The 12310-nt window shown below is 37.9% G+C and overlaps 1 protein-coding gene across 5 annotated transcripts in view; it reads right to left on the bottom strand.

Moving 5' to 3' along the window:
- Positions 1-445: 445 nt before the first annotated feature.
- LOC125049479 (diacylglycerol kinase theta) overlaps positions 446-12310 on the bottom strand; it is a 30002-nt gene continuing 18137 nt past the window's right edge. For 2 of the 5 annotated variants that reach the window (XM_047648806.1, XM_047648804.1), the window contains exons 6-18: positions 11115-11258; positions 10390-10642; positions 9732-9931; positions 9113-9325; positions 8371-8505; positions 7255-7429; positions 6560-6708; positions 5936-6115; positions 4427-4553; positions 4205-4360; positions 3707-3863; positions 3234-3341; positions 446-677 (exon numbers count right to left, since the gene is read on the bottom strand). In XM_047648806.1, the coding sequence (XP_047504762.1) occupies positions 573-677; positions 3234-3341; positions 3707-3863; positions 4205-4360; positions 4427-4553; positions 5936-6115; positions 6560-6708; positions 7255-7429; positions 8371-8505; positions 9113-9325; positions 9732-9931; positions 10390-10642; positions 11115-11258 (2102 nt within the window). In that variant the 3' untranslated portion in view covers positions 446-572. Of the gene's footprint in view, positions 771-3233; positions 3342-3706; positions 3864-4204; positions 4361-4426; positions 4575-5935; positions 6116-6559; positions 6709-7254; positions 7430-8370; positions 8506-9112; positions 9326-9731; positions 9932-10389; positions 10643-11114; positions 11259-12310 lie in introns of all 5 variants that reach the window. The other 3 variants (XM_047648805.1, XM_047648802.1, XM_047648807.1) reach the window with 2 other exon arrangements.

Here is a 12310-nt window from a genome sequence, read left to right as displayed (position 1 = left end):
TAAGAAACTTTCACGAACACTTAACGAAAATAAAAAAGTTTTTTATATGCCTGGAAATTTTAACATTCGTTCGAACGGTAAAGGAAAACATCGTAAGGAAACCGGCTTGCCTTAGACCCAAAAAGTCGACAGCATCAGACACAGGTTTCACCTACTAGCCTATTAGAATGACAAATGATCATGAAACAGAAATCTGAGGCCCAGACGTAAAAACGTAGAGCCACTGATTTATTTTATGCCTGGATACTAAATAGTATTAAAAATTATCTTTGAAACATACAGACTAAACTTGTCCTATGCAGACAGAGGCTACTATTACCCGAACTTAAATTCGAGACATTTAACAGTCTATATGTACTAGAGGAGGCCGTGAAATAAAAAGAATATTTAAATAGTTTCAGTATTTATTATACATATTACATCTGACTAGAAATGAAACAACTTCTAATGACTATAAATTTATTCTTCAATAAGTTATATATGTTTGTGTATTTACACTTGAACTGGCGAAGCGAACGCCCCGCCGGCCTTGAGCCCGAGGCCGGTCAGATGAGGCGCTCGCTGAGCCAGATTCAGGAATCGGGGGGTGGAGGCGGCGGCGGCGGCGGGGCGGGCGGGGCCAGCGCGGGCTCCGTGCTGCGGCGCCGCACCTTGGCGCGCTTCTTCAGCATAGTGGCCTGCGGGCAGCGCGCCACTGAGACGGGCCGGCGTCACGGGCCCGCCGGGGGGCCCGCGCCCGACCCTCGCTTGCTCTTCTTTAGCATGGTCGCCTGCCGGTCACACAGCCGTGAGGCACTCGCTACACGCTCTCTATGCTAGCACACGTCAGCCAGACCGTTACCCCGGGCGTACCCCTTTACTAACCGCGAAGCCAATTTATACCGAGCCGAGCCTGCGCGTTTTCACTGAGCGAACATTCAACGATCAAAGCGAGTTATTCGGCGCCGACACGGGGCTGTGACCAGCGACGTCAACCGTACTCTGAGACTTCTCTACACTCCACACTCGAAAATACATATTGCCATTGATTAATCTTAACGTCCTTTTTATTATGAATGAGTGGAGTTTAACATCTCAGAATACAGTTGTAACGCACATAATACGTATCTTACACACACATTTCAGGAATCAGATACGATACTATGTGCTTGATACAAACAAAACAATTATTTTAGGATGAGGTGTAACTAATAGGCCGCGTGTGGGCGCGGTGCTCTAATGATTATGAATGTTATGTTACTGTAAGCAGATATTTAAAGGCAATTTTGACAATTACATTTATATAAAAGCGGTCAGCTTATGTCACAAAATAACGCCAAAAAAGGCATAGGCCTCATGGTGCCATGTTCCATAGAAACTTATTTGGATAGGACGGTTAAAAAAGTTGATTAAAGATTAAGCGGCAAGTTTGAAAGCGTATCAAAGCTCCAATTACATCAGTCGTAAGTGTAAGACGTCGGCAGTACAATACAGAACTATTAATTTTACAGTAACTTAACAATATCGTAAGCGATTCGTAGCTGCGTCTCGACAGTGAAAACGCGGGCACAGCGTACTCGTGCAATTTGGCTTTTGGGTCCATAACGTGTTTCAAAACTACCCACGTGCAGACCGTTAAATACAACGCATTTAAATGTCTGCTATTCATTATTCTGGATTCTTAGATGGATATGCTCAAATTAGGTCTGACTTCCGATTTCGGGTTTAAAGCGTTTAAATTTAAGAAATTCAGTTGTATTACGTCGAAATTTGAGCATTATATGTATTTACCTAAGTGAATAAAACAAAGATTTAATTTCAGAAAACTCAAGCAAGCATGCATTTGCGAGTGACGTGAAATCAATATTTAATTTTTTATTTAAAATAACTAATCAGTCGCGTCATTGATTTTGTTTCTGCCAAGTACTGTTAACATTAGACCCACCTGACGCTAGACAACAAAAAACAATAGGCGTTACTCGACTCGTACGTAACAATTGTGTGGAAGTGATCAAGCGTGAACTGAGGCATTAGCACGACGCACGTATTCGTATAGATCAGTAAGGCCGATTTACATTATCTTAGTGTTGAGGAGAGTGCTTTAGTACAACTTGAAAGGCAAATTCTTTAGTGCTTTAGTGCGTTGCGAGTGAACGTTTACATTTCTTCCAGTAGAGTATCATTACAGCGCCACAATGAACGCGCAACGACGTCGGCAAATACGTTCTATTCTACGCAAAATACTAACTGTAGTTATGGAACAAATAGAAGACGAGATTTTATTCGAAATAAATAAACTTAATATAAATAATAAACAAAATAGCTTCTTTTAAGGCAGTGTATGCCGAATGCCTAGTCGGTTTGTTTTTGTATAAATTGTTTTTAACGTTCCACAAACATTCGAAAACAACATATTCAGACACAAATTTGATAGTTGTATCTTCCGACCATGTAGCCATCTTTAAAAATCAAAAAACCCGCACGCGTTTCACGGCACTTATGCACTCTCCTAAAGATTTGACTAAATTACGTGTTTACACACAACGAGGGAAGATCTCGGGGGGTGCGCGGGCGCGGGAGGGGTATCACTTGAAACAAAAATAAAAAGCGATTCTATTTTGATTCAACATGAAAGCCAAGTAGAACCGTACTAAAGCAAGTAGCGTTTACATGTTTCAACTAAAGTACTGTCCTAAAGCACTCTCCTAAACACTAAGATAATGTAAATCGGCCTGAACAACAATTTCTGCATTTGAGAACACATCGGCTTTACATACAGTTGGTATAGTTTTCTATATGTGCTTCAATTTATTCGAAATATTATGATAATTATTTGGCCGTACTGTTCAAGCTAAAACCTCTGATATCATTTCCATACAATTTTATTTGCGTTAAAGCAGTGTTTCCCAACCTTTTTGTCCCCCTTCTCTATGTAATAGACATAAATTTTAATATTGAAAATTAAATTTCAGTTTCTTAAATGAACAAGTTTTAGGAAGACATCATGAGGAAATTGTTAGGCACTTAGGAAACACAGTAAGTAAATTTTAAGCCCCCCCTGTAGGGCGTGGACCCCAAGTTGGGAAACAGCGCGTACGCATACTTTCATCTTTAAAAAGGAAATGAAATTATGATATAAAAAAATTGCGAATATATGTCGTTTTTTAATCAAAACGAAAACTAAAATAAAGAAGTATCGTGTCGGGTGGGTATAACGCGTTAGACAGTGTCGAAAGGTATCACATGACATTTACCTTGAGTGCGGATTTTAGTACGACGACCTCGCTCGGTGCAGCCACCCATGGCTCCCCATCAACTTGTACGGGGATCTCGCTTTTGAGATTGATCTTTATGTGTCCGCCCTGAGAGATTTGAGAAAAAAACAAATGTTACCTAATTTAAACCAGAACGCAAAGATTTTCGAGTTAAAGAAATTACTTGAACAATTATGAGATGAAAGATACTCTTAAAGTTGTCACAGTTTGATATATTATATATTTGATATGATGGCGAGTTAAAAACAAACAAATCTCGAATGTATTATTAATTATAATAACTAGTAGTTACGAGAGACTTCAAAATTGTCTTGTGTTTGTTTCTTGTTAAGTCCCCAGAAAATTAAAATAAGAACCTGTGGAATGTAAAAGCACGTGACCAGTTTAAACTAGATTCGCGATTTATTCAAATAGTTTTTTTTACAGGCGATTTTTCGTGTATTTTAAAATACCTGTGCAATTCGCATAGCGCCTCTCAGACCGGACTGTATTTGGCCAAGGTGAACTACTCCTGTAACGCCTACCACCTCCAACATGCCGTCCCAATGGTTGGGCTTGTTGAACTGGTCATCCTTCTCCGGACCCCACGGGTTCGCACCCGAGCCCCAGCTGAAAACACATACTTGTGAAGACTGTGACACTCAATGGGACTAAAAATAATTTTATTGGGTTCAAGCTGAATTAAAAAACAGGTTTCAAACAAAATTCATCCATGTACTTATGTACGCGCGTAAGAAAAAGTATTCGAATGTTGTTTTTAAATTAGGTCCAATGCCGTAGCATCTTCCGTGGGCAACTTTATTCTGTTAATTTTGTGTCACGGTGCGCTTGCATCGTAAAATTTCACTCTCATAAATTTTTCATAACGCGCCTAAAGTATAACTTCAAAAATGTAGAAAAATAACTGCATAGTTAAGTAATTCTTGACAATCTGACTGAGTGTTACTTACCTAAGAATGTTTAGGATGATGATACCCTCGACTGCGGGCAGCTCGACAGGTTTACCGTCCACCTCCAGCTTTACAGCCTTGTGCAGATCTTTGCACATCTTGCGGCCCACCATCTTACGAAGACCCATCTTTACATACACACCCTTATTGCGTAACCTATATTACATAGTTTTATTAGAATAATGTCCGATTGTCAACTGAAACTTTTGAATGAACACGTACCTGCTATTGAATTTATTTGGATTCTCCTCCCTCGCGTTATGGAAGTCTAGACAGAGATCTGCGTCGATCCCGATGCCAAAGTAATTGTTCATGACCAGGATTTGCGAGTTGTCCTCGCTCTGGGAACCTAGCCCGACACAGGTGAACACTGCATTTCGTTAGTATTTCGCTTAAATAGTGCGTATTGGGAAATATACTAAATGTAGGGTGCTATACTACTGACCACTAATAGGCGACGATGGCAAAACGTCGTGAAGCGCATCACATCTGGCCCTTATATTACAACTACTTCCTAGCGATCACGACCGCTCTGTCAAGAGTGCACCGAATAGGAAGAAGGGTGCTATAACCATCTACGAGGAACTATTCTAATGGTCGCTTAATTTGTAAGTAATACGTGCCTATTTTAGTATAGTATGTAGTTTTATTCTAGGAGTACATTGTGTTCACATGTAATTATTTAACTAATGTATACAAAATATTGTAAAACCTATTTTAAAAGTGTAGAGTTTCTTGCCCATTCTTCTCCGCACGAAACTACCTTTTGGAAGGGGCAGCTAGAATCATCTTTATATTTTATTTGACGTTCAAAAGTGCCATTTTACGTGGTCTAACTGGAATAAATAATTTGACTTGACTTGACGTTATCTACCCTTTTGTTATACAACGTATTTAAACAATTATATACACGGTGTTAAATATAAAAAATGTCCAAGCGTCCAATAACAGAAAATAAACTCCTGTGTAAGACTCTGTAATTAAAAGTAATATATGTTTTATATTATATGGATTTAATTCGTTTTTTATTTGAGTGCCTTATTAATTATTGAATGTGTATATTTTTTACGAACATTTGTACGTTGAAGTTATTCTTTCTTTATTCATAGGAAGTGTTTCTAATATATACTTCTTCTATTAAATCTAAAATTTCTGTGAAATAATTTAAAATTTAATTTAATAATTTAAATTAATTACTCGCTGTCTCTAAACACGAACAAATCGCATTTAATTTTTTGCCATTGTTATGATTAATAAATTAAATACTAAACAGTATTTGCCATGTTCACAAACAGAGACACAGTAATTGATTAATATCGGATAATTTTGTAAGTCAACATATTTGTATGTATAGTGCAATTTGGGAAAATAAATAAATAAATCGCAATATAGCGATAAAATCCTGCCAGCGTTAAAGGTACACTGCCATAGAGATCAAACTTTTTAAATTTGTTTAAATTTTCTATTTATTGTTATTTCTATATTGGGAAAATAATAATATTTAATGGTATATATGAACAGACTGTTTGGTTAAACCACTAATCCACGAACTTTGGTTCGAATTGAAATATTTTTTGTGACTATCGAGAAAGGTTTTTAGACTTTTAAAATCGCTACGAGCAAATTAATGCAAGGCATATCTGTTTAATTATACTTGAAATATATATATTATGTTATCCACTTCTTTTCTTTTCTTAAAGGTGATGTGCTGGCTATAAGAGTGATACATACCAGGTAAGGTCTGTTTGGAGAGGTCCTTCGGTTCGTCCTGCTTGTCCTCAGGATGGAAGACGACGGTCCAGCGATCGAGCCGGATCTCCTCAGCGTCAATCACGTCACGCAACAGGGACATGGGATCTTCACAACCGGTGTAGCCGGAGCCCCAACGGAGGACACGCGCAAGGTCATTGCCTGGGTGAATGGGTGACAATGGAGGTTAATTGTGATTGGTCAAAGCATCTTTTGTATTTCATTCTCCTTTTATACTCCTCTCATGCGCTAAAAATGCTTGGATTTATTACTTAAAAATGATTATAACGTAAGTAAAAGTACGTTTAAGAATTCGAGTTCAAGTTTCAAGTTTGAGAAGTATTTGCTTGAGAATTTTTGTAGCGGTTGCTTCTAAATTTAATATTTGCCTATATTTAACTGTATGTTTTTAAATAAAGAAATAATTGAATAACATATGATTATAAACAAGAACAAAACCTTAGTGATTTAGAGGTACGGAGAGTTTTTTTGCCAGTTCGTGTTATCGTGACTTGAGAACTGGCATTAAATGTAAATTTAGTAACGTACTTTTTACTATCGTCCATAAGGACCTACATGAAAATGTAAAAGAAATACTTCAGCTACCTGTTCCGAGGGGCACGATGGCGCAAGGAGGGTTGGAACATTGTGAGTCTTGCCCCACGTTATCCAGACACTGCAGCACCCAGCCGATGGTGCCGTCTCCGCCGCACACCAGTATCTTATAATTAGGAATATGACGGAATACGTACAGCCTGCAAAAAATGTATATACGAATAAAACATGTTCTTTATAAATAAACTTTTCTATGAACCTGAAAAGGACTTTGATTTACCAATCACATATATTTTTAAAAGGTATTTTTAAAGCCATTACGCAAGTGTAGAAATAGGTTATTTAATTTGTGTTTGTGTAAAGGCAAGACCTTAAAAGGTGCGTCACTTTCCGAGGGGATTGATCCCTTGGTGTTACGTAGAGATGTGGGTGGCATTTACCAAGGAGTGTGTTCAGAGGAGTTGGTCGGATTAATATGATCATTGGACCTCAAAGCAGAATACGTAATAACGAAAGTATCACCTCGACGTCCGTCGTTCCACCACTATGTGGAACCAGCTGCACACCAAAGTGTTTCCGTACCAATTCGACTTAGGATCCTTCCAGAAAAGGCTGGCAACGTACTTGCGAGCCTTCTGACAGTGTCAGTGTCCATGGGCGGCGGTATCACTTTCGCCCCCTTATAAATAACAAAATCTCTTTGTAGATGGATCTTAAAAATCATTATCAAATGAACCATGTCTCACCCAGGTAACGGACCACCGTTTTCTAAATCGAAGACTTGATACGGGTTGAGGAGTTTCCGAAAGGAGGAGATGAGTTCCAGGCCCTGGCAACCACCAGACTTCACGTTCACGAACACTAGGAGAGGTTTCACCCCCGCCGGGACCATGGAAGGTTCGATGCTCGGTAGCAGCATCACTGTAGTATCGTAATGTATTAATTCTGGATGATTAAAAATCTACCAAACAGTATTGCAGGCGACCCTCAACACCAATCGAGTTCTTCGATTAAAGTAAACGTCGTGAGGAAATATAATTTTATAAATCGTTTATGATAAATTAAGTCAAAATCCCATCCCTGTTATAAACACTACAGTAAAAGACTACAAACAATTATTACATCAGTAACTAGTACACACTCAAATACATGCGCATACACACCCATTTATACACCCAATCATTAACTTAATTTGTAACACTAATTTTTTATATTTTTTATTATTATCTTTTTTTTAACTGTTTTAAACAAGTACATACCACGTAATAATTGTTTTCTTTCTACCCACAACACAGGGCCTCCCTAGTGTGGGGACTAGTGATATATGAATTCTGTCACAACCCTTTTTTTCATAAAGTTTTTATTATTATTATTATTATTATAGTAACAATGATGAAACAATTACTAATTAATATATATTAAGTATTTAATTGACAAATAACTTTAATATTAATACAATATAAAAGTATTCTCCAAACCAGTGCTTTCCTAAAATCTTATGCCCCATTATGTAACATACATAAGTTGTAATACTAAAAATTGTTTGTTCAAGAAATTTAAAAGACAGGAAGAAATCAATAGAGAATTGTTAACCAGTTTAAATATTCAAAACATAATGTAAAACTGAAATTCAAATTCCAAATAATTTTTATCAAGATTTTTCTATTAATTTACTATTTCAATTTAGTGAGATCCTTGTGCTTAATGCTGCACAAAGATTTTATAGTATGTTCCAATTTGGTTAGCTTCAGTCTCAAGTCTCCACGTTGTGTACGCCGATTTGGATTCCCCCCCTTAACAATCGAATTGCCTCCCTGTCTGGTTCGAAACAATACTGCTGCAAAGCGAAAGTCTTTTCGTACCTAATAAATGCTTATCTTCATATTTGGCCTCTCTGAGCGCGTAGAGGGCGCGCACTGCCTTACTAGCGTCCTCATACGTGATCACCATCGACCCGTACTCGTAATAGATCGGACCGATTGATGTGAACTTATTATCTGTACAAGCGAAATTAGTTGTTATATTTAGTTGCTAGAGTAGATTCTTCTGTGTAGATGTCTAATGAGGTATTTTGTATGCAAGATACAAAAACTTCCTTTGTTAGAATGAATAGATGTGATTTTTTATGATCATATCGATGTTTAGTATTGTTCTAACTTGAAATAAATGAACATTATTTTGTTAGTAAATCAATTAGAAATTTGATTTTGTTCCCTTTGGACTAGAGACTCTTGGGCCTTGGGATTCAAATGCACAGGCGCTAATGAAAGGTTTAAGTTGGCGCCTAATACTACCGGTTACCCCAAAGCTGGTGCTTTCCTCAACGAATAAATATCGCAATAAAAAAAGGAAATGCTGCCAGCGTTACAGATACATTCCAAAATTTCTTTATTTTCTATCTTCTATTTATCAATTTTTAATTATTAATATTATGTAGGTTAAGAATATTGTAAATACTGTATTTTTGTATTGTAAAGAAACGGCAGTAGTTAGTAATTTGCTTTTATGATAACAAACTTATACTACATATGATTTTTTTTAACCAAAATATTTCTCCTATCATTGGACAACTCATGTTCGCCAATAATATTGTTGTGGACTCACCTGCACCTAAAAATTCTACAAGTATAGTCTCGTAATTCCGTTCCGAGAGGCCAGGAGGTAAGGAAGCAACAAATAAAGCTAAGGTCGGCCCGTGCGGGTCTCGACGCGGTTGTAAATAAAACCGCGCCAGCTCCATTCGCCGGACCGAATCGCGCGCCAGGCGGACTAGAATCCGCCATGGCCGCTCGTCTTCTTCTAACACACGTTCTGACACTGTAAAAACCAGTTGTATTAGGAATTAATTTAGAATAATGACTGTTTAGATTCTATTCAGCTCTTCGGACTGACTTGTACACTTATTAGTAATTCAAAGTTTAGCGTATTTTCAAGAGCCTTAATTTTCCCGAAATAACTACAGACTTAGATTCTTTTCACAATACTGACTCTGTACTTCCAAAATTTGTGTAAACAGGCCAGCTTTTGGCCAGCAGGAGGATCAGCTGATGTTAACTGATACAGCCGCCCATAGACACTCACATTGCCAGAGGGCTCGCAAGTGCATTGCCGGCCTTTTAAGAATTGGTACGCTCTTTTCTTGAAGGTGATTTATCTAGATCTTATAAGACTAATTAACACATGGCACAAATATTATGTAACTGTTCTCGTTCCATTATCATACCTCCTCGATCCAGAAGAATCTCAGAGCAGCGGTAGTCCTGCGTGGCAGAGGAGGGGTCCAGGCCGAACCTTTCTAAGGCTGAGGCCATTAGGTCAGCCACGGACTCATCCCCCATACACGGTACAGTTACGAACGTGTCACCAGCACCCGCTATTCGACCCGGGTACACTCGCACTTCTCCACCCCCAGTTTCTGGCTCTCTGTATAAATTATTATATAACAATCAATAACGCCTTTGTAGTAGAAATTACTATTGTTATAGTTTTAGATATTCAATCAACCGGGCGTGTCCTTTACATAAGACATTCGACTATGTATTTGCGTGCGTGCTCCTATTTCACCATGCCTACTGCTGATAGAGGAATAATCGTTTTTTATTTTTATTATTAATTAACTATTAATTACTTTAGATGTCATATGGAACATGGGGTAAAGGTTGCAGCTCCTTACAATTATTGCGTAAAACAAAAAACTTGGCGATCAAAAGAGTGGCGGAGAGTTTATTGCCAGTTCTTCTCGCCCGTTCTACGTCCTTGAGAACTGGCAGTAAATGTAAAATTAGAAGCATTTAACATTTAATATTTATTTCTTTATTGACGTTCATAAATGAAAAAATGATTTAGACTTTGACTAACGATTTATTTAGTTTATTACTTACATAAACCGTAAGAATACAGCGGGACGCTTGTTCGGCAGCCGCGTGACGCGAGCCAACGGTGTTGGGTCTTTCAGGGGCGGCTCGTCCCCCGCCAGAGCATCTGTCAGTTCGAACTGGTCTGGATCCCGGGCCACGTGGAAAGCTCTTAGGGCCGCAGCTACGAGCTCCCGTTCGTTCCAATTCCTCCCGACCACGACTGGACGGTACAAGCGACGTGACCACGCCGCTTCACCGTCGTATACTTTCACTACCTCTGTTGGGTGATTTATGTGTTATAAGAACTATGTGACAGTACTTACATTCTAACGATTTAGCCAATTTAATTTCTGTTGACAGTTCTTTGAAAATCTATATTGTTACTAGCTGACCCGGCAAACTTTTGTATTGCCATGTACTCGTATATTATTTGTAGAAAAAAATTTTTTTAGTTCAATAAAAATCTACAATAATTAAAAAGAACGTTGATCATAGAGGGGTGAAAATTAAGGGTTGTATGTATTTTTGTATAAAATAAAAACAAAAAAAATCGTCTAAAAAATAAAAATTTTGGGGTTTGAAAGATAGATATTAGCCGTATGAGCCGTTTCGGAGGTGTATGGGAACGAACATTGTGACACGAGAATTTTATATATTAGAAGAATCGTATTCTCGGAAATTCATTTTTACTAGTTATTGGGTGAGTCGACAATAATAACCTGATAAGATATTTTGGGGAAGTACTCTACCTTCATCTCTATCGTCTGGCGTTCGATCTCTATGTTGTTTGTGGTCAGGTTTGTGCTCCTGGTCCGCAGGTGCGCCTGTAGACCCTCCACCGGACCCTGACCGGCCCTCGCAGCCTGAACTGAACTCCTCACTGACGCTGCGAGCTGGAAATCCACAACATTGCTTACGCCCCCCATTCGACCCCGTATTCACTAAATTAACTTTAACTACTATCCTTATAACCATTTAACTGGTTACTAATAATCACTATTTATTCTACTCATATACATAATGGAAACCTTTCTTCTAGTTAAAACGTAACACAAAACTTCATTAATATTTTAAACTAAGTAGAAATGTCTCCAATCTTTATTTATATTAATCACTCTTGGTTAAAATTGCGTTTAATCTAATTGTTATTTAGTTCGTCTTATTTATTAAATTTTAGAAAACAGAAAACGTTAAGTATTGCCAGTTTTACTGTCACTTTAAAAACTAGCAATACTTTTAACACTCGCAACACTGACATAATTATAGCAACACTGATGTGTGTATGTACCTTCTTAGATGGGATACCAAGTACCCGACTCGTTCGCGCCTCTCCTCGATTAATAAAAAAATCAAACTACTTTCAGAAATGTAGATAGATGCGAGAGGTATTTGAATTTACTGAATATGAAAATCGTGAAATGATGTTTGTATTGACAAGTGACTTTTTTTATGTAAAAGGGGGGGGGAAACGGACAGGAGGCCCTGATGTTAAATAGACACTCACATTGCCAGAGGTCTTACAAGTGCGGTGTCTGCCTTTTAAGTATGCTCTTTACTTGAAGGACCTTAAATCGAATTAGTTCGGAAATACTTCAGCGAACAGCTGGTCCCACATAGTCGTGGCAGCAAAAATGCCGTAATACGCTCATTTGTGCAACGACGGACGTCGAAGTGATTTTGTATTCTGCCTCGACGTCCGATGATGAAACTCAGCAGGTATTAATCCGAACAAAATCTGATTGAAAAATTTGAATTGTGATCGGGGAATAAAAGTAATCTTCGTGATGTATCTATTTTATTTTGAAATTTTGAAATTGAATGATATATTTCAAGGATTTTGAAATGTTGAGTACTGTGGTTGATTATGGGCATGTAGTAAGTGTAAAGCATTGTATAAGCAAGAAATATAGCGAAAGGCATGCAAAAGCTTTTTTGTCGTGACCTG

Source organism: Pieris napi, chromosome 5 (assembly GCF_905475465.1).
Source record: "Pieris napi chromosome 5, ilPieNapi1.2, whole genome shotgun sequence".
NCBI lineage: Eukaryota > Metazoa > Arthropoda > Insecta > Lepidoptera > Pieridae > Pieris > Pieris napi.
The sequence above is the reverse complement of the archived record's forward strand: the minus strand, read 5'-3'. Positions and strand labels throughout refer to the sequence as shown.